Below are 27,963 nucleotides of genomic sequence, written 5' to 3' on the forward strand. Positions count from 1 at the left end.
TATTGCCTGTAGATTGCTCTTTAAGATTCATTTTTCATTTTATTGGAATCTTCTGAAATTGAAAATGCTTTCATAAAATAATTTTTGCAAAAAAAAAATAAAAATGTGGGTAGTGTGTCTATTAATTTCGCTGTCAATAATCTGTTGGAGAATGTGTTGTAAACTCTTGTTTTGGTTTTGGTCAGTAAAAGGGAAATGGAAAACCAGGCTTTCGCAATCATTTGTTAATTGGCTATTAAAACATGTGTTAAGCGTCTAAATTGATGTTTCATTCATGTTATCTAGTCTAAGGTCGATTAAGGCCTCATCATAAAATGGCTTCAGTTGGCTCTCCACCCATCAGGAAAGCCCCCCTAACATGTTTCACCCATGTAGGGCTTAATTTGGTTCTAAAGCCTTAAGGTTTTTCACTTTAAAGAGGTTATATACTGCTGTTTTTTTTTTTTCCCTGCAAGATTAAGTCATAATGTGCTAATGTGGTAGTTTCTTCAGAGCGCATGCGCCAGTGATGTCACTGGCTGCATATAATGTAAAGTTCTCCTAAATGCTGCCCCTATATGTAAACCTTATTATAGGCCTATATGTAAACCTTATTATAGGCTTACCTATAGGTAAAGATCATGACCAATGTAGAATAGATGTCCCCAACCTGTTGTGCTGCTTACCGCCAAAAACTCCACCCCAATTCCATAACCCTTTTCCTTTAACCTGAATAAATGAGACCACACCGTGCTTGGAGTTAACTGGCCACAGCAGCCCTTTTATTAACCCTTTAAACTTAAAATTAACATAAGGAGAAAAAACATTCCTTAAAACAGAAACAAATCAGTTGTTAAGCCTGTTGGTCTTTGAGGCACCCCCCAAATAATTCCAAATCCTGCACTGCGGGGGCTGTGCCCTGATAGGCCTCCAGCCGCGGCACCGTCTCGGAGACAACCCACTCCCCGCAGTGCCACCATTTTAAATTCCATTTAAACTGACATTAAATGGAATGCACCATAGGGACACATACCAACGATGAGTCCCAACCATACCCTTATCCTAAACTGTTCACCTCCCCCGTCAGCAAAGACCAACAAAACGCCAAGCTGCCATGACAAGCATAAATACCCCCGAAAAGGACAGAAACCACAAAAGACAGACAGCAAAACATAATTTGTATAAAACACAGGGAGGGTGGGTGGGAAGCTTCTTCTTCTTTCGTCCGTTGATCTTCACTGACCTCCAAAACTTAGAGACCACCCCTCCTAACTGTACCTCCAACCCCACCCCAACATAGTCCACCAATCCCTGAATCCCCCCAAACCAAAACAAACTTTGTTTAACTCCTACCTATCCTGTCTCCCCTCTTCACATGGTCATGTCTGCCCTGCGCTATTATTATTATTATTATTTTTTTTTCGCTTCGGGCCTTGCTGGAAAGGAAGTTTATTTCCTCTTTAATGCATTCTACGCATTAAGGTGAAAAACCTGTGCTGCAGCCCCCCCCCCTTTTTTTTCTTACCTGAGCCCAATCCGATCCAGCGATGTGCAGGAGCCACAGTCACCCCCTCATTGGACAGATTGATAGCAGCAGGAACCATTGTCAATCAAATTCTGTGACACAGGAGTGTGAGGTGGGGCTAACTCGGATGTGACCCTGCATCGGTGACCCCAGAGAAAGTGGCTTTCTGTGGGGGAACCTGATGAAGAAAAGGGGCTTGGAGCGCCGGCGGGGGATCTCAGAAGAAGAGGATGGGAGCTGCTCTGTGCAAAATTATTGCACAGATCGGCTTGTACCAGAAATGGATGAAGAGGATTGTGGGAGATGTAGTCAAGGAGAGGGAGCAGGGTATTGTGTTGATTGTAGGAGGAACTATACTCATAGGGAGCCATGGGAGAGCAAAGGATCATGGGAAGGTGGATATACCTATCTGGCGGGCAGTGTGCGTGCTCTCTTGCTTCCGGGACTCGTGGAGGACGGATAGGCCTGAGTGGTGCGAGAGGACAGCTGGGGCAAGCTCTAACTGCATTATAACGGTAACTCAGTCACACACACACACATATATATATATATATATATATATATATATATATATATATTCATGGCATATATAATAGTAGTCCCAGCTCGGCTACATGTAAATTAAGAATGCTTTCAGAAATAGAAGTGTTAATAGTTTATTTTTCTCTGTCGCTCATTGACAGACGTAGTCCTCGGTGATTCAACACCCTCGGGTTATGCTGCCCTCCACAGGAGTAGGACTAGACAGGAAAGAAAATACTCTGGCCACACCCTAGGGGCAGTCCCCGAGGGTATATCCTCTCTCTCTCTGCTACAGCAAATCAGTTTTTTTCTGTCTAGTCAGGAGTAAGGACCTAGATACCTTGCTGGGATCTTCGGTCCTGGCAAGATTTTTTTCTTAGAAAGATTTTTTTTTAGACAGCTTTTTTCTCCAGTGTTCCTGTGAGATCTTCGAGCAAGAAAGCTGAACTGGGCGACGGGCGGGATGTTGAGATCCAGTGGTCACCCCAGTTCAGCCTGCGAGCGCGTGCAGGCCATAGCTCCGCGCTGGGTCGGCCGCGACATAGTTCCACTGGACGGGGACTGACCCTGCGAGTTAAACGTCTCGCTGAAACGCCAAAGACCATGAGTCACGGCGTCCGTATTGGTCGACAGCCCTCCCACCCCGGTGGGGAGGGGTACTGTCAGGAGTTGGCGCCCGCCTGGTTCCGGTATGGTGAGTAGTATGTTCCCCCCTTTACCCTGACGGGTCTTGTGGTGAACGCGGGCCCCTCTCTGTATGGTAAGGATGGGTTCCCCTCTATCCTATAACATGGCACAGATTCTCTTATTGAGTGTGATTTTTGTGTACAAAAAGCCAGGAGGCTTGGTTTGGGAGCTGACAATCTAATTGCAAGTATGTTTAAATTATTGTAATCAGTGGCAGTACTAGAATCTTACTGTGATAGATATGGTATCCTACCTGTCAGAAGCCACAGGACATGTATACTGCTTTCCAGGTCATTCCTCCAGCAAAAGCATGCCTCCCGACGGCCACGCGGTCCGCCAGGGTCTGGTACCGCCGGCCACGCGGATCACCATGTAGAGAGAGGTATATTGATGCCGAGATACTCTGCAGTCACGCCGCTATCCTGTAAAAGGCCGCTGCCATTGTTTGGTAGATCGCACGAGGCTGCCATTTTGGCGTAGCCTCGTGTCTCCAGCATGGGGGTGGCCATGTTTGAGGTGACTCAAACACCTCGTGGAGCTAGGGGAGGCGCCGGAAGGCGTACAGAGGGGCGGAGCCGCCTCCTTTCTTCCCGGGCAGCCAGCCAAGAGACTTCCTGTCTGTTCTAGACAGTGCTGAGACAAGTTGCAGTAAACTCTGAGCATCAAGTGGTGAGCCTAGGGGTCTATCTCTCTCTCTCTCTCGCTCGATAGGGGTCCCTAAGCAGGTAACATTGAGGGGCTTTGTGGCGCTGGGGGTCTGAAAAAAAAAAAAAAAAAGAAAAAGTTTATTTTTTTTTGGATTGATTGTTTTCCGGGTAGTAACTGGAATTATCATGGACCCTGCCACACAGGTAACCCCACCTGTTTCCCTCGAGGGGGCTGCGGGACCCACCGGTGCACAGAGTATAGATGCATTTACAGCAGTTTTGGAGTCTTTGGTGGCTCGGGTGGAGACGGCCTGTCAGGAACGGGGGTCAAGAAAGCGACCCCCGCCTACCCCTATATCATCTGACACTTCAGACTCAGATTCTGAGATGGTCATTGCAGCTGCAGGTCCCTCTGCAAGGGCTGTTGTCTCAGGTAAAGTTCCTTCAGACAGTGAGGAGGACGTTCATGCTTCCGCCATAATTCGGGAAGAAGCATTGGTGGACGCACTAGTTGTGGCGGTTCGGGAAACCTTAAGACTTGAGGTTTTACCGGCAGAGGCAACTGAAACAGAGATTCCCTTTGGTACTAACAAACCCACCAAAACGGTGAAGGTTTTTCCTGTACCCAAGTGTTTTGGTAATAAAATTAAAGAAGAATGGGAGCATTCTAAACGTACCTTTTACTATTTCCAAGCGTATTGCTAGACGCTATCCGTTTGAGGAATCCCTCATTAGGAAATGGACGGTACCACCAGTGGTGGATCCACCTATTTCCAGACTGAATAAAGCCACGGTTATTCCAGTGGAGGACACTTCGTCCTTTAAGGACCCGGTGGATCGGAAGGTAGAAGCGGAGTCCCGCACTATCTTTTCCCTGATAGGGTCAGCCTTTAGACCAGTAATTGTCATTGGTCTAGTTTCCCAGACACTAACGGAATGGGCAAGATTGGTGCGCCAGGACCTGAAGGGGAAAGATATCCCCCAGAGAACATCTGAATTGATGGAACAGATCATACAAGGACTAGAGTTCGTCTGTGACGCAGCCTTGGATGCTACCCCCCTATTAGGGCATGCATCTATGTCAGCGGTAATCCTCAGACATGTGCTGTGGTTAAAATGCTGGTCAGCAGACCTAGGTTCCAAAAAGACCTTGACGAATCTCCCCTTTCAGGGGAATCGCCTATTTGGGGCCACCCTAGATGAGATCATTAAGGATGCCACTGGGGGCAAGAGCACTTTCTTGCCACAGGCTGCTAAAGCTAAAGGGCCTCGTAACAAGCGGGGACCTTTCTTTACCGCCCATAAAGGGTTTGTGCGCCCGACTGCTGCAAGCGGGAAGGGCAAGGCTCCTCCAGGAGGGTTCAAGAAGGACTGGTCGGACAAACAAAAGACCGACTCAGCCAAACCTGAAGCAAAGGATTACACAGCCTGAAGGTGCGCCCCCACTCGGCTTGAGGGTGGGGGGGACATTTTGACCGGTATTCAGGGCATTAGATCGAGCATCGACCACTGCTACCGGTGCGATTCTTCCCTTCCAACATTTAAGTACTACAGGGAGCGGTAGTTACCGTTCCCTGAACAGATCTTTTTCTTACCTTTTCCAAAGATTAGTCTCAGTTCCCCACAAGAATCGGATCCGGTTGAACAGACAGACCAAGAAGCCTCTAGCCGGGTGACTTCGGTCCCTGAGATTCAACCAGGAGAGATCACCGTTCCTGATAGGAATCAGGTGTCTGATAAATGTGTGGGAACGGAGAACGATCAGACTTTGTCGGATGGTTGGGGCCAGATAGCTCTAGGGCCGCCTGGTTCAGATCCAGTCAGCGCCAGTGGTCCTAGAAATTCTAGGCTGGCCTCGTCAAGCCGATCTACCCGACTTGGACATGCGAGTCGCGGACGTTCCTTGGGAACTTCGTCTCAGGGAGTGTCTGCGGTCTCAAGGACCAATCTTCCATCGTGCTTTACAGTCGCTGGTTTTAATGGCCTGGCCATTGAGACCCAGGTACTGAAGGACAGAGGGTTGTCAGCTTCAGTTATTCCTACCCTTATTAAAGCAAGGAAAGCGACTTCCAGCAAGGTCTATTATCGCACATGGAAGACTTATATCGCGTGGTGCGAATCTTTAGGGATTCCTCCACGTACCTATTCGGTATATTGGCCTTTCTGCAAAAAGGGGTTGAGCAGAAACTAGCCTTGAGCACCATCAAGGGTCAAGTTTCAGCATTAGCAATCTTCTTTCAGAAGCCTTTAGCTACTAAGTCCTTGGTGCGGAATTTCATCCAGGGGGTGCGGCACCTGGCTCCACCAGTCCGCGCGCCCTTACCGCCCTGGGATCTTAATTTGGTTTTGTCGGTTCTACAGAAACCTCCCTTTGAAAACATCAGGGAGATTCCCTTGCTTACTTTATCCCAGAAGGTAGCCTTCTTGGTGGCTATCACGTCTGCACGCAGGGTGTCAGAACTGGCTGCATTATCATGCCAGTCCCCATACTTAGTGATTCATAGGGATAAGGTAGTGCTTCATCCTAAGCCATCCTTTCTTCCAAAGGTGGTTTCAGATTTTCATCTGAATGAAGATATTGTACTACCTTCCTTGTGTCCTCAGCCCAATCATCATCGGGAACATGCGTTGCATTCCTTGGATGTGGTTCGGGCAATCAGGGTATACCTGAAGGCGACGGAATTGTTCCGTAAGACGGATTCACTTTTTGTGATCCCGGATGGCCCCAGAAAGGGGTTGCCTGCATCTGCCGCGACTATCTCCAAATGGATCAGACAGACGGTGGTACAGGCTTATTCTATTAAGGGTCGGAATCCTCCGTTCCCTGTTAGGGCGCACTCCACTCAAGCGCTCAGTACTTCCTGGGCCTTCCGCCATCAGGCGTCAGTAGTCTAGGTATGTAAGGTGGCCACTTGGTCGTCGGTACATACCTTTACAAAATTTTACAAGATTGATGTGATGGCATCGGCGGATGCCTCATTTGGCCGCAAGGTTTTGCAGGCCGCAATTTGAGGAGACCGGTGGTCTACCTCGAGGGTTTTTTTCTGTTGAAAAATTTCTGTTGAGTCTCATCACTGAGGATGAGCATTGTAAACTTCTAGTTGGCACCGGTTGGGCCTTCTAGATTGGATTTGATTTCCATTTTCCCACCCCTCATTTGTGGTACTGCTTTGGGACGTCCCGAGGGTGTTGAATCACCGAGGACTACGTCTGTCAATGAGCGACAGAGAAAAACGGATTTTTGTAAAATCTTACCGTAAAATCCTTTTCTCTTAGCTCATTGACAGACGTAGTACCCGCCCCTCTGTTTTTGAGTTGGGTTGGGTTAAATTCTCTAAACACTGCTTTGTGACATAACTGATTTGCTGTAGCAGAGAGAGAGAGGATATACCCTCGGGGACTGCCCCTAGGGTGTGGCCAGAGTATTTTCTTTCCTGTCTAGTCCTACTCCTGTGGAGGGCAGCATAACCCGAGGGTGTTGAATCACCGAGGACTACGTCTGTCAATGAGCTAAGAGAAAAGGATTTTACGGTAAGATTTTACAAAAATCCGTTTTTATCAATTAAAAAACTGGAAAGTAAATGAACAGAGGATAAATTCAAATCAATATTTGGTGTCACTGCTCTTTGCCTTCAGAACAGCATCAGTTCTTGAAGGAACTCAGCAGGTAGGTTGTTCCAAACCTCTTGGAGAACTAACCACAGATCTCCTGTGGATGTTGGCTGCCTAAAATCCTTCTGTCTGGGGGTCAGGTGTGCCTGTAATTGTTGGCTTGTGAGTTCTTGTCATAGCAGTGGGCAGGGGTCTTAGGGTCTTGGAAGGCTGTAACGGTTTTAAAAGGTGTAAAAGGAAGGGTGGGACCCATCTCAGGTATGGGTGTACCTACCTTGGTAACACTTTAAGATGGTAATGGCTAAGAGTCATTTGGCTGTATCAGGGTATCTTAATAGTAAAAGTCCTTGAGCCATTGAAGTCTATTTTGATGGTAAATACAGCCAGTTGGTTAATAATTTGCCTTCTAAGACCCTAGACGTTGACAAGGTTAGTTGACAAGGTTAGTCACTGTACTGATTTTGGGTCATTACTGTTCAATTAAATTAAACAATTTATTATGTAACAAACATTGTATTTGGTTTAATAAATGGCTGCTATGGACTTTCTAAACCAAGACATTGTGGTGTTGTTTGTTTTACTGGGTAAATGGGGGTTGGGTTGTCAGGTACAGCAGCCGTAATATTGGCTATACCTCAGTCATGTATTCATTCAGTGTTTAATATTTTGGTTAGCTGTGATTGTCCACAGCTAATCACATAGTACAGATGATACCGGCCGGTACACTAATCAGTCATCTGCTGTGTCTGGTGGACACAGCGGGTGACAGATCGTGCTGCAGCACGGCTCTTTCTGGGAATGACATCTGATGACGTCCACCCAGAACAATGAATGTTCCGCCCGGCCTATAGTTAAATGGCACTGGTTAAAATGCACTGACACATATAAAAATGCAAAATACAGTATATAAGGATACAAAAAAAAAAAAGGAATGGTATTAGCCTATCAACACACCAAACCAAGTACCAACCATCTAAGAAAATTGATTCCACCTATTCTCACCTTAACTGCCTGATCTATTTCTTTAGCATATTCATCTCGCAGATTCCCTATCTTGTCCATCTCACTGTACATACAGTGGGTACGGAAAGTATTCAGACCCCTTTAAATTTTTCACTCTTTGTTATATTGCAGCCATTTGCTAAAATCATTTAAGTTCATTCTTCTTCCTCATGAATGTACACATAGCACCCTATACTGACAGAAAAACACAGAATTGTTGACATTGATGCAGATTTATTAAAAAAGAAAAACTGAAATATCACATGGTCCTAAGTATTCAGACCCTTTGCTGTGACACTCATATATTTAACTCAGGTGCTTTCCATTTCTTCTGATCATCCTTGAGAGATGGTTCTACACCTTCATTTGAGTCCAGCTGTGTTTGATTATACTGATTGGACTTGATTAGGAAAGCCACACACCTATCTATATAAGACCTTCCAGATCACAATGCATGTCAGAGCAACTGAGAATCATGAGGTCAAAGGAACTGCCTGAAGAGCTCAGAGACAGAATTGTGGCAAGGCACAGATCTGGCCAAGGTTACAAAAAGATTTCTGCTGCACTTAAGGTTCCTAAGAGCACAGTGGCCTCCATAATCCTCAAATGGAAGACGTTTGGGACGACCAGAACCCTTCCTAGAGCTGGCCGTCCGGCCAAACTGAGCTATCGGGGGATAAGAGCCTTGGTGAGAGAGGTAAAGAAGAACCCAAAGATCACTGTGGCTGAGCTCCAGAGATGCAGTCAGGAGATGGGAGAAAGTTGTAGAAAGTCAACCATCACTGCAGCCCTCCACCAGTCGGGGCTTTATGGCAGAGTGGCCCGACGAAAGCCTCTCCTCAGTGTAAGACACATGAAAGCCCGCATGGAGTTTGCTAAAAAACACATGAAGGACTCCAAGATGGTGAGAAATAAGATTCTCTGGTCTGATGAGACCAAAATAGAACTTTTTGGCCATAATTCTAAGCGGTATGTGTGGAGAAAACCAGGCACTGCTCATCACCTGTCAAATACAGTCCCAACAGTGAAGCATGGTGGTGGCAGCATCATGCTGTGGGGGTGTTTTTCAGCTGCAGGGACAGGACGAATGGTTGCAATTGAGGGAAAGATGAATGCGGCCAAGTACAGGGATATCCTGGACAAAAACCTTCTCCAGAGTGCTCTGGACCTCAGACTGGGCCGAAGGTTTACCTTCCAACAAGACAATGACCCTAAGCACACAGCTAAAATAACAAAGAAGTGGCTTCACAACAACTCCGTGACTGTTCTTGAATGGCCCAGCCAGAGCTCTGACTTAAACCCAATTGAGCATCTCTGGAGAGACCTAAAAATGGCTGTCCACCAACGTTTACCATCCAACCTGACAGAACTGGAGAGGATCTGCAAGGAGGAATGGCAGAGGATCCCCAAATCCAGGTGTGAAAGACTTGTTGTATCTTTCCCAAAAAGACTCCTGGCTGTATTAGATCAAAAGGGGGCTTCTACTAAATACTGAGCAAAGGGTCTGAATACTTAGGACGATGTGATATATTTCAGTTTTTCTTTTTTAATAAATCTGCAACAATGTCAACAATTCTGTGTTTTTCTGTCAGTATGGGGTGCTATGTGTACATTCATGAGGAAGAAGAATGAACCTAAATGATTTTAGCAAATGGCTGCAATATAACAAAGAGTGAAAAATTTAAGGGGGTCTGAATACTTTCCGTACCCACTGTATATACAATAGTAAAAAATGTTTCTCTCAAATTGAAGGACAGAGAGGTTTTGGGGGATATTAAGGCTTTCTCTTACAGATATGGCAGTTATGACACAACCTAAAGTACAGTTACCCATGGAATTAAATGGAGACCTTTAGGGCACTTCCACCACAGAAGAAGCACATTTTATATGAAAGAACAAGAGATCTGTTAGACCAATGGGAACTGTTTAAACATTTTAAAGGTTATATTAATAAACCATAACTTGATGTCAAGGGCAATCTAACTGTTAGCAAAGTAAGTACCCCCCCCCCCCCCCACACACACACACACACACACCTCTTGTTTGTGTTAATAAAGTAATTTAAGAAAAAATGTAAAGTATTTCTTCTAAAACCAAGAAGGTAATCTCTTGGATAGGTACCTGTTCCAACCTGAATTTGTAGCTCCAGCTACTGCAGCAAACTTTAGGCAACCATTACAGAAAGTGTTAGGACATGAAATACCAGAACACAAATCAAAGTAAAACCAGCAAAATAAGTAAGGCTAATGCTACAATTGCGCTCTTCTCAATCTCAAATAAACTTCCCCAGAAATGAAATCGGTTCATTCAGAGCTACTGAAAGGAATCCCCTCATCAGGGAAGTTCCCCGGGAAACAGTTGCAGGAATATAGGCACCCACCCAGAAGTGCAAGTTCAAGTAGCACTGTTTGGTTGCACCAAAGCATTGTTGGTTCACGGAACTTGGCAATAGAAAATAAGATAATAGACATGCATTCTTCGCCTTAGGAAGGTCTGGGCCTGTTATATAACCAGACACATCTCAAGAGGCCAACTGGGCTTAGACAATAGTGCTAAAAGCCAGCGCATAAACAGCAGAAAACTACCTGTTGACAGGCTATGTCTGGCTTGGGTAGTGGGTTTCTCACTGAACAGTGACGCTTCCTGGATTAGTAACCCACTCTATGAAATAAATAAGTTATGAAGCAAATTAGTTTCTTTCTTAATTCTCTTGGTGAGTGGCATTTCTCCTCTGAAGCTGTGGCTTCCAGATAATGGAAAGTACCAAATTAACAAATGCATATTTATGCAATTTAGCACTTTTAAGAATAGATGAAAGAAAGGATTTATTAGCAAAGCAATTCAGTTTCCTTCCTGAAAACGGGTACATACAAAAAAAAGCCAATAAAATGTTACTCAAGAATAAGTTCTAAGAAACCTTTAGCACTTTAAATGCACTTTTTATAATACAAAAACATATTTAATGCTGATGTTTTTGATTGAACCCTCATCATATTTCTACATATTTCTAGCAAACATTTGCATAAAACAGGGATTTTCATCTCCTGTTTATTACAGTATATGTTTAAGATGGCCAACTGCGTAAAAGCAATCCCTCTCCTGGCAATCCCTACTCTACTGTGCAACATTGCAAATACTTCCTTATAGCATACATTAATGGACATATTGTGACAACATGGGTCAGGCTGACACAGTTGGAAGAGAGTTACACACCTGGGTCTGGTTACTGGTTTGCAAAGGTATGGCTGTGCAAATCTAGCTCACACATACAGTATATAATACATGAGATGCTAAAGAAGGTTTGATCACGTTACACTGAAATCTCTGCATTTACCCTATGGACATTTTTCATAAAAACAGCTAGCAGCAGGTGCATTAGCCTTTTAGTGGAGAAATTGGAGAAAAACCCAAGCTTCTTTTACAAAAGATATCTTCCAGAGATATTTCCCATACCTGCCAGTGTGCACAACTGCTCCTACACTCCTTTCTTTCCCTCTCCCAGTGCTGCGTTCAGGGGTAAAGAGACTATGTAAAGTTAAATATTAAAAATTACAAGGAATTATTTTATTTTCATGCAGGCAGATGGAGCTCTTGTCTCCCTTTTTCAGCAAGTTTCAAACTATCATGAACAAAAAAACATGTTTGCAGTGCTCAATAGCTCAAATTGAGTCAGCACAGAACTCTTTTCGTTTCTCTTTCATTCGACGGACACAGCGGTCCATAAATCATAACTAGTGGGTTATATTGCCTCCCCCAGGAGTAGGACTAGGCAGAACAAAAAACACCTGGCTATACCCATGGGCCGTCCCCAGCTGGTATATAACCACCCTCTCTGCTCTAGGTAATTAGTTTTAATCTGTCTAGTCAGGACTCAGGAGTAGGGACCTAGGCTCCCGGCTGGGATCTCTTGTGCTAGCAATTTTCTCCTTCCTTACATCTTTTTTGTTTTCTCTTGGGAGATCTACCATCAACTGCTGGGCTGGGCTGGGTGACGGGCTGGATAATTTAGCCAGCGAACATGTGCAGACCGCAGCTATGTGCTAGGTCGGCTGCGACATAGCCTCACGGAAAGAGCCTGGCCCGCAAGTTAAGTGTCTTGCAGGGTCGCATACACCCAGGCTTGGGTCTGAGTCACAGCGGTCCCTTGGCTGACAGCTCCCCTACTTCGGTGGTGAGGAGTTCTGTCTGGAGCGTTACTCGTACCATGGAAGGGTAAGTACACTCCCCCATCTCCCCTTTTGGTGGTTTTCTTTTGGGTGGATGTGGGTAACCTCCAGGGACAGTCGGACCTGCCTGCAGGTTACTCCCATCCTTAAATGCCTCACTGAGCTGGGCTTTCCCACAATCCCATTCCCCCCGTCTGGACCTAGAGTCTGGTGGGGGTCCCAGGGCAGAGAATGCAGCAGAGACGCTATCCCCACTCTGTGAGGGCCCAGGGATAGTGTGTGTCCCATCCTGGTAGTCTGGAGGGGTCCCAGTGTAGGAGACCCCCTAGGTGCATGTCCTGCTGTTTGCAGTGTGGATATAGGGCAGGGGGGTCCCAGTGCAGAGACCGATGAAGAGTGCACAGCAGAGTCTCCCCTAAACGTGTATCCTACCTTCAGAGGGGGTCCCCTTGCAGAGGGTGCAGGAAAGATCCTGGCAGCATGCTTCAGTGTTTGTAGCTGATGGCAATCATTTTCCCTTAGTCTGGCTGGTCTCCAGTTGCCGGCCATGTTTGTGTAGTCGGATGATGTCATGGGGGTCATTCCCTTAGTCTGGCTGGTCTCCGGTTGGCAGCCATATTTGTGTAGCCCGATGATGTCACGGGGGAAATTTTCCCTTAGTCTGGGAGATGCTGGAAACAACGTAAGCCTCGTGGAGATGTCGAAAGCTCCACCTCTTCCTCTTCCTTCTTAGTTTCCTCTTCCTGTGCCTGAGACATATGAACAGGGATAGCATTCATGATGATGCTGGGTTCGAATTCTCTGCGCTCCTCTGGTCGGTAGGGTGAGTCTTTGGGGGTCCCTGTTATCTCTCTCTCTCTACTGATAGGTACCCTGAGCCTTGAGGAGATCCTTTAGTGGTGCCAAAAGTTTGTTTTTTTTGTACTGCAAGGTCTTCCATTCCTTATGGAGCCTCAGAGTCAAATCTCCACCACTGACCCCCTCATGGAGGTGGCAGGTCCCTCTGTACCCCAGCTTCCCATGGTTTCACTGACAACGGTGCTGCAGTCCTTAGTGTCCCGGGTGGAAGTGGCGTGTGGGCAAGGACCCAGGAGGAAGTGTCCCCCGCCTTCCCCTGCTCAGGCTGTCTCATCTGATTCTGAGCCTGATGCCCCCGTGTACGCGGCACGTCCAGAGGAATTTAATATCACACCCCCTGATCCATCTGATAGTGAGGATGATTCCTCCATGGTCGCAGCAGCGAATAAAAAAGCGCTGGTAGACGCCCTTTTCACTGCAGTGTATGAGACTTTAAAAATAGAGGATGCGGCTGATGTAGCCGCAGACGTGGCTGTGTCATTTGGTACGTATAAGTTGCATTGTACTCCAAAAGTGTTTCCTTATGTGCCTTATTTTAACAGGTTTTACTGTAAGGAATGGGAATAACCAAAATTACCCTCTGTGGTCCCCAAACATTTTGCTGTACGTTACCCTTTTGAGGAGTCACTTTTAAAAAAGTGGGCTAGTCCACCAGTGGTGGACCCTCCTGTTTCCAGGTTGAATATAGCAACCATGATCCCAGTAGAGGAATCCCTGTCCTTTAAGGACCCAGCTGACAAGAAAGCAGAGGCTGTGGCACACAGCATGTTTACTTTTGCTGGTTCGGCATTGCAGCCAGTCTATGCCTCAGCCCTGGTGTGGTGTCTCAGACCCTAACTGAATGGGCCAAGCTTTGCGCCAGGGCCTGGGGGGTGAGCAGGTCCCCACTGCTTATGTCGATTTAGCGGATCAGTTGGTCTATGGGCTGCAGTTTATTTGTGATGCAGCTTTGGATACAGCTCCTGTGCTGTCCAAACTTTCTGTTTCAGCAGTGGTAATTAGAGGTGTGCTGTGGCTTAAGAATTGGTCCGCGGGCCAAGCCTCTATGAAAGCTCTCATTGATCTGCCATTTCAAGGCGATCACTTCTTTGGGGCTACCCTGAATTATATTCTTAAGGGTATCATGGGATGGAAGAGTATCTTCCTGCCACTGTCAAGGAAAGGGAAGGAGCCTCGCCACAGATGGGGGCCCTCCTTCTCAATCCATAGAAAATAATTTTGTGCGTCTGGGACAGAGAATAAGGGAAATAGATCTTTTAAAGCTTCCCCGGGAGATTCCATGCAACCTTGGTCTGGTAAGCCTAGAGCTAGCTTTCCCTGACCAGCACGCAAGACTCCTTCAGCATGAAGGTCTGCTCTCACCCATTATTGGGGTGGGGGGACATCTTCGCTGGTTTCTGGCCCCGTGGACTTCCTCTCAGAGAACACCAGTTGTCCCAAGGGCTGATCTACCATCCTGTTTTACAGTCGCTGTTTTTTTTTTTGGCTTAGCTATTGAAAGCCAGATACTGAGGAATAGAGGTCTGTGGATCAGTGATCCCTACTATGGTGAAGGTGAGGAAGTCGTCTTCCAGCAAGATATACCATTGTACGTGGAAATCGTACATTTCTCATTATTGGAAAGTGTTTAATTTCTAGTATCTCAATCCTATACTTAGGACGTCAAGACCATATTACATTTGATCAAAACATATGTTTGGGGAAAGGGAACACAGTTGTTGAAAGAGTTGTTATTATAGTTTAACTCAATTTTACAATTTAAGTTAGTTTTGAGAAGCCCTGAAACTAAACCTCCTATAAGAAGGGTTTATAGGAGGCTATTTCATTTAACCCTGGTGGATATATAGCTTTTAGCCTTTCTATCCAGAGAGTTTCTTTCTGTAGAATTTTTTGTATCCCAGTTACCTCTGGAATTAGGGGGGATATTTCAAGAACAATAAATGATACATAGGAAATATCAAAATGGTGGTACAAATCCAAAAGACGACTAACGGGTTATCATTTTACCCCTACCTGCATAATAGATGTGGTCATTGATTCACTGTTTAAATGCTCTGATAATTTTACCAACGTAAAACGCTCCACAACGGCAAAGAATCAGGTAAACAACCCCTTGAGTATTGCAATCAGCATTAAAGCGTGGCCTAAATACTTCTCCATTGGGCAAGTTGAATTGTGTAACCTGGAACACCCAGGGACAGAACTCACAACTGCTACATTTGTATACTCCTGATCGTGGTTGCCCTTGGGATTTTTTGGGCTTGTAGTGAGAAGAAGTAATATGATCTCGAATGGAAGAGGCTCTCCGGAATACAATGTCCGGGTAGTTTCTTACATATTTCAATACACATGTATCTTGCAACAGGATGTATCAGTTCTAGAGAGTACATTGCGAAGCTCTTGATGCTGTGACGAAAATTTAGTAATCATTTTACCGTTGGGTTGTTATATTGCTGGCTAATAGGTTTGAAAAGTAGTAAATTTCTATCCTGACTTCCATTTGAATGCTGACATTGTGTTGACTTCCTTGTGTCCCAAGCCAGCTCATCCCAAGGAATTTGCTTTGCATACCTTGGATGTGGTTCGTGCAATTCTGGTATATCTGACAGCTACTGAGTCTTTTCAGGGGTCAGACTCGCTTTTTGTGGTTATAGAAGGACCAAGAAAAGGACTGGCTGCTTCTTCTGCTACCATCTCCAGATGGATCAGACAGATGGTAACTCAGGCATAGTCCATTAAAGGTCAGGTTCCCCCTTTCCCTGTCACGGCGCATTCTACTTGGGCGCTGAGTGATTCTTGGGCCTTCTGTCATCAGGCTTCAATATCGCAAGTTTGCTAGGCGGCCACTTGGTCGTCGGTGCATACCTTCACAAAATTCTATATGGTAGATACTTTTGCATCTGAGGATGCTTCTTTTGGCCACAACGTTTTGCAGGCTGCTGTTTAAGAGGGGCTGTTCCCTCTTGAGGGGTATTTTTTGTTAAACCTTTATTTTTCAGACGGGGCTCTTGTGACCCGGTTAAGGGCTCTTATGTTTAGCTTTGGGTTATTTTTCCCACCCCTCATTTTCATTTTGGCACTGCTTTTGGATGTCCCACTAGTTATGATTTATGCATCGCTGTGTCTGTAGATAAATGAAAGAGAAAAAGGGATTTTTTCTACTTACCATAAAATCCCTCTATGGAGTTCTGATACTTCCAAAATTGCTTGCTACTAAATTGATTACCTAGAGCAGAGATGGGGGTTATATACCAGCTGGGGACGGCCCATGGGTATAGCCAGGTGTTTTTTGTTCTGCCTAGTCCTACTCCTGGGGGAGGCAATATAACTCATTAGTTGTGATTTATGGAGTGCTGTGTCCGTCGATGAATTCAGAGAAATTGATTTTACGGTAAGTACAAAGTTTTAGATTTAGAAGATTTTACGATAAGTACAAAAATCTAATTTCTTCCTGCTGTGTTCAGTATGCTCCATCTAGGGTTTCAGTTTAGAGAGAGAGAGACAGGAAAACATATTGGGGGTGCATATTTGGGGTTACCCAGAAAGGGGGATAAAGCTTGTCCTTTTCAGGTTTTTTAGGTGCTGAGTCTCCTTGTGCAGATTTAATTCCTGCAAAGGTTCAGGTGATGTCTGACCTACCTAAGGTCCCCCTATCCCTGTCCAGGGAATTGATTTACTTAGGTCTGATTCTATTTCTGACCAGGGCGGTCCTTCCTCTGGACAAACTTCAGTAACCACATGCCGTGATTCACCGGCTGCTGTCACACAGATAGTTCTCTCTCCCATTTTGCATACAGGTTCTGAGTCTGGTGGTATCCACCTTCAAGACAGTTCTGTTTGCACAGTCTAACATAAAGCTCCTTAAGCAGGTTTGACTCCACAGAAGGATATTGAAGTTCGTGACGAGGTCACGGGGTCCTCTGATAGATATGACAGGTGTCCAAGGGCCACGGTAAGGCCAGTATCATCCTCAGCTAATAAAACAGGCAACTCTGAATATAAACTGTAAATGATTTAAGAGTGAAGGACACAATGAAAACTCACATAAAAAAAATGTAGGATCAGGCACATGGGATGTCCGGAGTACAGGGTCTGCACGAGGCCGCCATCTGGGTCTTTGTAATGCCGCTCGTGTTGTTGTCCTGACCAGCAGGATGTGAGGATGGTGTGGAGAGATGAATCCGAATGCTGGACCGCAGGGTGAGCCGCACGTTCTCTGTGTTTGCATCACTGGCGTGCTTGCGATGCATTTCGGAACAAGCCCACTGGAGTAGGCTGCCAGTGTGCACTCCTTTTTCAAGCTGGTATAATTTAAGTAAAATGTTCCTTTTATATGCTTGGAATAAATGCCACCCCGGTGGAGGAAATGTGCATACCACTCCACGGGAGAGCCTGGAAACAGCAACAGTACCAGTGCCATCTAGTGGGGAAAAATTGCACATTAATCCATCAGGATGCATGAACACTAGAAAAGATGCCAATGTAAACACATTAAAATAAATGCAAATAAAGGAAATACAGCTGCTGTATAAATTGAACAATACATAGAAATCAAAACAATGGGAACTGGAGAAGGTTTGAAATAATGATCAAAGTAATTAAAAATAAATTAAATATAAAGTGAAAAAAATTAAAATTAAAATATAAAAAACAAAAAACCTAAAAAAAAAAAAAAAAAAAAAAAAAAAAAATATATATGTATATATATGTGTATATATGTGTGTATATATATATATATATATATATATATATACTTATCATATATGTGTATAAATGTGAAAAATAAAATAAAAGTGGAAATGCAAAGATGGCAAAATGAGCATAACAAGGTGCGCCCTTGTTGGGTTATTTTGGTTGTGGGTTAAAACATTTTTTTTTTCTAAAGACAAAAATATATCAGGGACTATAGAAGGACAATGGTAGGAATTACTAACTATTGAAAGAGATAATACTGAAATATAGAGGAATGGCGAAAAATTGTATATGTATATAATTACACAATGTATATAGAAAAATGACTAAGGGGAAACTCAGAAAAAAAGTACTAGGGTGGATGGAATTTTGGGTTATATGGAGAAGGTATGCAAAATCCTGGTGATCTGGATGAATTATTGTGTCCGAAAAAGAAAATTCATGTAGGGTATTTGTCTAGTTATTAGAAAAAGCTATAATGACTGACGCAATTGTACCAATTACCCACAACAAATGTATGTATCTTGGTTGGTATTGTGAGTAGGTATAATTGGGAGCCATACTGAAGATGTGTGTTATACCTGATATCTATCATGGTGGATATGTCTATTTACTCCCAAGAAGAGCCGCCCACCACCCCGTCCATCTGAATATGCATGATCGTAGGAGAAGCAAATAAAGACCTCACCTCGAAAAAGAAGGAAAAAAACAAAGATTGTTATTAATTGCCCAATTTATAAGATGGTGGATACATCTAATTCTTCATTAAGCCCATTGGGCAAGAGGGTTTTAAGAGAATATATCCAGAATGTTTCAAGTTCACAGAGCTTGTGAAACCTCTCGGCTTCTAAGATATCTTTGGGCATTTGTTCTATAATTTATACCTCCAGACCAGTGGTGGATTTGTTGTAATATTTTGGGAAATGGCAGGGAACACTGTGCTTGTCCTTACCTAACTATCTTTCTCCGGTGCTCGCCACATCTTTGTCAGATAGGGCAGAGTGCGTCCTATAATTGTTTCTCAGACTATGTGGTCTACTGTCTCAGTTGTCCCTATAATTTATTGTATGTAGGACGCACTATCCGCCCTCTCCGACAAAGATTCGGCAAGCACCGGAGAAAGTTAGGTATGGACAAGCACAGTGTCCCCCGCCATTTCGTAAAATATGACAACAAATCCAAATCTTTTTGGGAGTAAGTAGACATATCCACCATGATAGATATCAGGTATGACACACACCTTCACTATGGCTCCCAATTATACCTACTCACAATACAAACCAAGATGCACACTTGTATTGTGGGTAATTGGTACACTTCCATCAGTCATTATAGCTCTTTCTAACAACTAGGCATATACCCTACATGAATTTTCTTTTTCGGACACAATAATTCATCCAGATCCCCAGATACACATTGACCACCCATTATTTCAATCCCATGGTTTTTCAGGGTATTAAATAATTTCCAATATATATGGATACCTTTTTAGTTAAGTGGAAAATGTTGAAAGACTTTAAAGAAAGTGGAGACTTTATACGAATATGGGAAAATAAAATGTAGAATTTATAAGGAACACCGGATTTGGGTAAAATTGATAGAATAGGGGGTAATTAGGGGGGAGGGAGGGAGGGAGGAGGAGGAATAAGATTGGGGTTATATAAAGAAATGTTATAAATGTTATAAAAGAATTGGATTTCTTTTTCTTCATCATTTTATACGGTGTATTTTGTATAACTTGATTAAAACAAAAAAAAAACAAAAAAAAAAAAAATTCCTACATTCCTAATGGTCTTCGACCTCAGTTTACATACCTTCTCTGTATAACCCAAAATTCCATCCACCCTAGTACTTATTTTCTGAGTTTCCTCTTAGTCATATTTCTATATACACTACATCAACGTTTCTCAACTCCGGTCCTCAGGGCACACTAACAGGCCAGGTTTGCAAGAAAACTGAAATGCATCACAGGTGATATAATTTGCTGCTCACTGATTGCAGTATTCTAGTCTGCATATCCCCAAGGTAATACTTAAAATCTGGCCTGTTAGTGTGCCCCGAGGACCGGAGTTGAGAAACACTGCACTATATTGTGTAATTATACACATATAAAATTTTTCGCCATTCCCCTATATTTCAGCAAGATTTCTTTCAATGGTTAGTAATTCTTACTATTGTTGTTCTCTAATCCCTGATATATTTGTGTCTTTAGAAAAAAAATTTTTTACCCCAAAATCAAAATAGCCCAACAAGGGGGCACCTTTGTTCTGCTCATTTTTCCATCTTTGCATTTCCAATTTTCTTTTCTTTTTCATCTTTATACACACACAGTATCTCACAAAAGTGAGTAAACCACTCACATTTTTGTAAATATTTTATTAAATCTTTTCAGTGGTTTAGACATGAATGGCTGTGTGTTGAGTTATTTTGAGAGGACAGCAAATTTACACTGTTATACAAGCTGTACACTCACTACTTTACATTGTAGCAAAGTGTCTTTTCTGCAGTGTTGTCACATGAAAAGATAGAATGAAATTAATTTACAAAAATGTTTTTGTTATATTTTTAGTTTTTTTATATTTTACTTTTTAGTTTTTACTTTATCTATTATTATTTTTTCACTTTATAGTTAATTTATTTTTAATTACTTTCATCATTATTGCACGCATTCTCCAGTTCCCATTGTTTTGATTTCTATGTATTGTTCCATTTGTAGAGCAGATGTATTTCCTTTATTTGCATTTATTTTAATGTGTTTACATTGGTATCTTTTCCGGTGTTTATGCCTCCCGATGGGTTAATGTGCAATTTTTCCCACTAGATGGCACTGGTACTGTTGTTGTTTCCAGTCTATCCCATGGAGTGCTATGCACATTTCCTCCACTGGGTGGCACTGTATTCCAAGCATATAAAAAGCACTTTTTACTTCAATTATACCAGCTTGAAAAAGGAGCAGCCTACTCCAGTGCGCGTGCCCTGAAACGCGTCACGAGCACGCCGGTGACGCATACACAGAAGATGCTGCCGCTCACACTGCGGTCTGGCCCTCTGATTCCTCTCTCCACACCCTACATCCTGCTGGTCAGGACAACAACACGAGCGGCATTACAAAGAACCAGAAGGTTCTTTGTAACCTTACACCGGATATCCCATGTGCCTGATCCTACATTTTTTTAATGTGAGTTTTTATTGTGTCCTTCACCAATAAATCATTCACAGTTTATACTCAGAGGCGCCTGTTCATTCTGTTTTATTGCATGATTGGAGAACGCTTCCTCTCCCCTCCAGGCTGGCCCTTAGTCTGGAGACTGTGCCCCATTAATTACATGGACAATAAGGGCAGTCTTCAAGACTACTTTATGGACACCATCCATTTGAAACGCGTCTCCTGCTTGTGCCACTATGCATTCTTTGTTTCATCCTCAGCTAAGGCTACTTGCACAGTTCCTGCAAGGAATTTAAGAGTGAGGATCTCCAAATCATCCTGGTGGCTGTAAACCTCCCTTGGGGGCTTCCTCTCAGAGAAGACCAATTGTCCCAAAGGCTGATCTACCATCCTGCTTTACAGTCTCTGGTTTTAATGGCTTAGCTATTGAAAGCCAAGTACTAAGGGATAGAGGTCTGTCTGGATCAGCGATCCCTACTATGGTGAAGGCGAGGAAGTCTTCTTCCAGCATGATATACCATCGTACTTGGAAAGCGTACATTTCTTGGTGTGAGTTGATTGGCGCTCATCCTCAATCCTTTTCTGTGGCTCGGATCTTAACCTTTCTTCAACAGGGCGTTGATCAGAAGTTAGCCTTGAGTACCATCAAGGGCCAGGTGTCTGCCTTGACAATCTTCTTTCAGCGACTCCTAGCCACGTAGTTTTTCGTTTGTACCTTCATTCAGGGTGGCTCAACATGTGGCTCCACCTGTACTGTCTCTTTTGCCGCCAGGGGATTTAAATTTAGTACTTTCGGTTCAACAGAAACCTCCATGTGAGAATATTCGGGAGATTCCCTTGCCTACGTTATCTCAGAAGGTGACATTCTTGGGGGCTATTACCTCGGCCCGCAGGGTTCCAAAATTGGCCGCATTATCCTGTTGCAGTCCCTATTTAGTGGTCCATAGGAATAAAGTGGTTCTTTGTCCCTGTCCAACATTTCTGCCCGAAGTTGTGCAAAAGATAAACAAAACCAGGTGCACATTCAACCTACTGTATTATAGTTTTTATTACAGGAAAATTAATCTATATAAAATGCACTCACATGGTACAGCAAGTACTTGGCATATGTAGGTTCCTCTCCGCTGTACTGCCCAGTACTTGCTGTACCATGTGAGTGCATTTTATATTGATTCATTTTCCTGTAATAAAAACTATAATACACTAGGTTGGATGTGCGCCTGGTTTTGTTTATCTTTTGCAAAGTGTTCTCTTCCGCCAACCAGTGGATTTGACTGGAGCAACAGCCACCTAGCTTTATTAGACTATGTTTTGGAACGAAGACACACAAGCTACGTTTGGACTGGTATGATTAGTGCACGGATGGTGAATATCACCTTGTGTGTATATGTTTTGTTTTATTCTGCCAAAAGTTGTCTCTGACATTTGAATGAGGACGTTGTGTTGCCTTCCTTGTGTCCCAAGCAGGCTCATCCCAAAGAATTTGCTTTGCATACCTTGGATGTGGTTAGTGCGATTCGGGTGTATCTGGCAACTACTGAGTCTTTTCGGAGGTCAGACTCGCTTTTTGTGGTTACAGACGGACCAAGAATAGGGCTGGTCGCTTCTTCGGCTACCATCCCCAGATGGATCAGACAGATGGATACTCAGGCCTATTGCATTTAAGGTCAGGTTCCACCTGTCACGACGCATTCTACTCAGGCGCTGAGTGCTTCTTGAGGCTTCTATCATCAGGCTTCAATATTGCAAGTTTGCAAGGCGGCCACTTGGTCGTCCATGCATACCTTCACGGAATTCTATAAGGTAGATACTTTGGCATCTGTGGATGCTTTTTTTGGCTGCAGAGTTTTGCAGGCTGCTGTTTAAGAGGGGCTGTTCCCTCTTGAGGGGTGTTTTTTCTTTAAACCTTAAGTTTTCAAACAGGACTCCTGTGTCCTGGTTAAGGGCTCTTATGTTTAGCCTTGGGTTATTTTCCCCACCCCTCATTTTCCTTTTGGCACTGCTTTTGGATGTCACACTAGTTATGATTTATGGAGCGATGTGTCCGTCGAATGAAAGAGAAAATTGGGTTTTTGAACTTACCGTAAAAATTTTTTCGACGAACAAAGCACCCACACCTCTATGGAGTTCTGATACTTCTGATACTGCTTGCTACTAAACTGATTACCTGGAGCAGAGAAGGGGGTTATATACCAGCTGGGGACAGCCCATGGGCGTAGACAGGTGTTTTTTGTTCTGCCCAGTCCTACTTCTGGAGGAAGCAATATAACCCACTAGTTATGATTTATGGAGTGCTGTGTCTGTCGAACTCAGAGAAATGGATTTTACAGTAAGTACAAAAATCCAATTTTTCAGATCCTCAGAGAGGTTTTTGCCATGAGGTGCCATGTTTAACATCCAGTGACCAGTGTGAGAGAGTAAGAGCGGTAACACCAAATTTAACATACCTGCTCCCCATTCACACTGAGACCTTGTAACACTAACTAACACATGACACCGGGGAGGGAAAATGGCTAATTGGGGCCAATTTGGACATTTTTACTTAGGGGTGTACACACTTTTATTGACAGCTGTTTAGACATTAATGGCTGTGTGTTGAGTTATTTTAAGGGGACAGCAAGGGGTTAAACCCCTGGAGAAAGTCACGTGATTTAGTGACGCAACGCGTCGGGAGGAACTAGGTGACGTCGCTTCCGGTTACGGCCGTAAACTGGAAGTCCCCGCAATACACCGCTGTATGCGGCTGCTGGCTGTACTCTGCTTGAATGTAAGTTTCTACATGTTTTTTATCATAATAAATGTGATATACTTCACCATGGGTGCCCCTATTTTATTTCTTTGAGCCAACTAGGATATAGAACAGAGATCTGTTCTTACAAGCGAAGTCCATACCATTAAAGAGTCGCCAGTGAGGTGCAATCCCAAGGGAGAAAAGCAGGAATCCATTGCCTGGACCTGTGAACCAACAGCGTAATATAAAAACGCCTTTATTGGTGTAATGTGAGGTGAGCGGCCATTGCACCTGTTTTTGGATTTGTTTGCTCACTCTGCATGACACCATTTTGGATCTCACAATAAGAAAAGTCACCAATTGTATATGTCAAGATACCACTTCAAAAGCCACGTTTTTATGTATTTTTTTGCTGCACTGGGACTATTCTTTTAATTTGCAGCTTCCCTTCATCCGTTCACAAGAATATTTTTATTTAATATATTTTTTATTTAATATATTTTGTGCACTTGATTCATTGCTCTTTACTCATGTGATCGGCTGTTTCCAATCACCGCAAATCACATGTAAATGAGGAGGTGCCCTTTATCGGCTCTCCTCGCCTCACACTGTCAGAGTGTGTGGCGAGGAGAGCCAATCAGCGGGTCCTCCTCAAAGGGGAGGCTAGGACATGTAATCAGGGCACTGATCATCAGTGCCCTGATTATAGAAAAGTAAAAAAACAGTGCCAATCAGTGCCCACAGTGCCCACCATCAGTGCCCATAGTGCTGCCAGTCAGTGCCTATCAATGCCTGCTCATCTGTGCTGCCCATCAGTGTTGCCTGTCAGTGCCCATCAGTGCCACCCGTCAGTGCCCATCAGTGCCCATCAGTGCCACCCGTCAGTGCCACCTCTCAGTGCCCCTCAGTGCCCATCAGTGCAGCATATTAGTACTCCCTCATCAGTGCCACCTCATCAGTGCCCATAAGTACCACTTCATCAGTGCCCACCAGTGCAGCCTATCAGTGCCCATCAGTGCTGCCTCATCAGCGCACATCAGTGAAGGAGAAAAATTACTTATTTTCAAAATTTACTGACAGAAAATAAGAAAACTTGTTTTTTTTCAAAATTTTCTGTCTTTTTCTTTTTTTTTTTTTTGTAAGAAATATAAAACTCAGCGGTGATTAAATACCACCAAAAGAAAACTCTATTTGTGTGAAAAAAATTACATAAATTTCATATGGGTACAGTGTAGTATGACCGTGCAATTGTCATTCAAAATGTGCCAGCGCTGAAAGCTGAAAATTGGCCTTGGCAGGAAGGGGGTGAAAGTGCACTGTATTGAAGTGGTTAAAGTCGGTTACTTCTTCTGTTGCACTGGCTTTATTACTATTAATACTCTTTCCTAAAGCATCAATGTTTCCAGTAGTGATAATACGGGGGCCGTTTGGTCAAATTGGAACTTTTACCTTTACAGGTATAAAAGGGAGGCTAGCGTGGCGATACTACACGCAGTGTTAGTGTGTGCATGGAACAGCATGTGGTAATGACGTTTCTTATGGACGAAGGTGTAAAAACTTGGGGATATCTACAGAAGACTTCAAGCACAGTACAGTGATGGGACACTCAGCCACAGTAAGACATTTGAATGGTGTAACGTTTCAAAGATGACTGTACATCCATCAGTAACAATCCCAGCCGTGGCGGTTCCCGGCCAACAGCAGTCATTCCTGTGAACCTTCGACAAGTGAAACCCTGATCCTGGATAATTGACACATAAACTGCTGTGAAATTGTACAAGAGACAAGTCTCTCTGTGGGAACGGTGAACATAATCGTTCACAAACATTTGCATCTTTGAACAGTTGGAGCAAGCTGGGTACCAAGACAGCTTTCCACTTTTGACGGGCACAGAAGAGTTGAAATGTGCCCCAGTGTCGGCTGGTGCATTGGGGGCAAAGGGGCACCACCCTCCCTATCCATGCGTCCGGCCCCCTAATCTACATGCAGGGCGCCGGACGCATGGATTTCAATGGGGTTTTGTTTTTTTTTTTAACCCTGTGATTAGAGCCAGAGGCTCTAATAGGCTAAAAAAAGGGTGGGCTCAGGGAGCAGAGCACTGCGCCCCGAGCCCACCCAGTTGTGTGACAATAGCGAATAAATATTCACTATTTTCCCACGGATCCTCCTCCTGGCCAATCAGGAAGCGGGTCCGTAGACCCGTTTCACAATTAGCCGAAAGGAAAAGCCATACCATTGGCCATGGAGGAGGAGGGAGGAGACGCAGAAGACTGAGGGGGAATAAGCCACCGCCACCACCACCGCCGTTGTTTGCTGCTGCTGCCTGCCCTCCCTCCACATGTCCAGGCAGGGTGAGTGAGCCGGTGACGGGGGGGGGGGGTGTGGGTATGATGTGCGGTGGCCTGGTGGGGGGGGTATGGTGCGGTCCATCTGCTGTTACCCGGCCCATGGAGCACCAGCCACCACTGCTCTGCACAGCGGTAAAGGAGCATTTTGACAGGAAAGGGCAGGATTTTCTGGATCACATCATTTACATGAGACGAAACCTGGGCACATCATTTCACTCCTGAATCAAAAGGAGCATTACAGCAGTGGAAGCATGTGGAATCACCACCCCCATAAAAAATTTGAACAATTGTGTCCGCAGGTGAAGTGTTGGCAAGTAATTTCTGGAACAAACGTATTACTCATCTGTATTATCTACCCCGTGGTGCCACTATCAACTGTGAATATTATTGTCGTGTTCTGAGTGATGTGCATACGCATCTGCAGAAAAAAATGCCTGGTTTGATCACTAAGGGCGTCCTGTTTCTTCAGGATAACGCCTGAGCTCATACTGCTCACAGCACTACGTGCACATTACAGCAACTCGGCAGGGAGGTACTGCCACATCCCCCTTATAGCCCAGAGCTTGCTCCCAGTGATTTCCACCTCTTTGGACCCCTAAAAGAGTTTTTCGGAGGCAGTGGCTGCTGGTGCTCCATGGACCGGGGGGGGGGGGGGCAGACCGACCGCACCATACCCCCCCCCGTACCACACCAGGCCGTACACCATCCCCCCCCAGCGAGACAGGACAGGCAAGACCCCCCACTCACTCACCCTGCCTGGATGCAGCAGGCGGTGGCTTCGGCTTCTTCCCCCATCTTCTGCGTCTCCTCCCGCCTCCTCCATGCCCAATGGCATGGCTTCTCCTTTCGGCCAATCGGGAAACTGGTCTCAAAACCCGCTTCCTGATTGGCCAGGAGGAGCTGTGTGACAATAGCGAATTTTCATTCGCTATTGTCACACAACGCCTGGAGCCCATCCTTTTTTTTAGCCTCTGAGAGCCTCTGGCTCTAATCACATGGTTAAAAAAAAAAAAAAGCCCCATTGAACTCCATACGTCCGGCGCCCGGCATGTAGATTAGGGGGCTGGACGCATGGATGGGGGGGCGGCGCCCCGTCTGACCAGCCGCCATTGCTCGGAGGTCAGCATTTCAGCACTGATGACAAAGTGAAGCAGGCTGTCCTAGGATCGTTCAGGAGTACTGACAAATCTTTTATGCCAAAGCTTTCCAGGCATTAGCTAAATGCTGGGATAAGTGTATAAATGTCGCAGGCAGTTTCCACTCCTTGAAATGTGTTCTTTTATTATATAAACTCAAAAGTCCTGATATGACTTGAACACCCTTCTTAGTTTTCTCTACTACCTCGTATTTGAAGAGTTTCTACAGTTAACCACTTCCCCTCGTACAGACAGCCCCTTCATCTCATAATTCTCATATTTCTCAGACTTAAGCCTTACAAGCTTTGAAGTCCTCACTACTAATATTACAGCCAGATTGGAGGATTCCATAATCTCTATAATATTGCAGGATGACCTCCTCCGCATACTATTATGACGTAAGTATTACTAACATGTCTTTTTAAAAAAGGTATTAAAAAAAAAAAATTGTTCATATTGCTCAAGTTCAGGGAACATTTAAAAAAATAGTGAAAAAAAATTCAAAATCAATTATTCAGCAACAGTTACTTAATTTATTAACCTTTTTATAGCAACATGTTTATAGCTTGTTTATGCTAAATGGAATGCTTTCGTATGCATTACAGGTTCTTTGAAGCTTAACACTCTGATTTAAACACAAACCCACACATTAGTACCAATATTTATTATGCTTGCATACGTTTTTCAATGATCCTTTGTAGCCAATGGAAAAGAAATAGAAATGTTCTCATTATTACAGGCTTTCGTCTACAGCTTTTACTGCTGTGTACAAATTCTTTACAGAGCAAGGATTATTATTATGTGGGAGGTATTTTAGTTACAACTTCAAATTGAAATTCACAAATTTTTTACAAAAATTTCACAATTATATGTGAAGAAAGGTAAGAAAAAA

General features: G+C 44.2%; 1 protein-coding gene across 2 annotated transcripts in view; it reads left to right on the top strand.

The window, feature by feature from the left end:
• Window positions 1-27,963, top strand: part of LOC309568461 (C-X-C chemokine receptor type 3-like) — a 245,114-nt gene that overhangs the window by 186,010 nt on the left and 31,141 nt on the right. The window contains exon 1 of one of the 2 annotated variants that reach the window (XM_082274130.1): window positions 27,345-27,469. The exons of the other annotated variant lie outside the window; for it this stretch is intronic. Within the exon in view, the coding sequence (XP_082130256.1) occupies window positions 27,443-27,469 (27 nt within the window). The 5' untranslated portion in view covers window positions 27,345-27,442. Of the gene's footprint in view, window positions 1-27,344; window positions 27,470-27,963 lie in introns of those variants that run through there. 2 annotated transcript variants of the gene reach the window in all.

This window comes from Pelophylax lessonae, assembly GCF_965119305.1.
Source record: "Pelophylax lessonae genome assembly, chromosome: 12".
Taxonomy (NCBI): domain Eukaryota; kingdom Metazoa; phylum Chordata; class Amphibia; order Anura; family Ranidae; genus Pelophylax; species Pelophylax lessonae.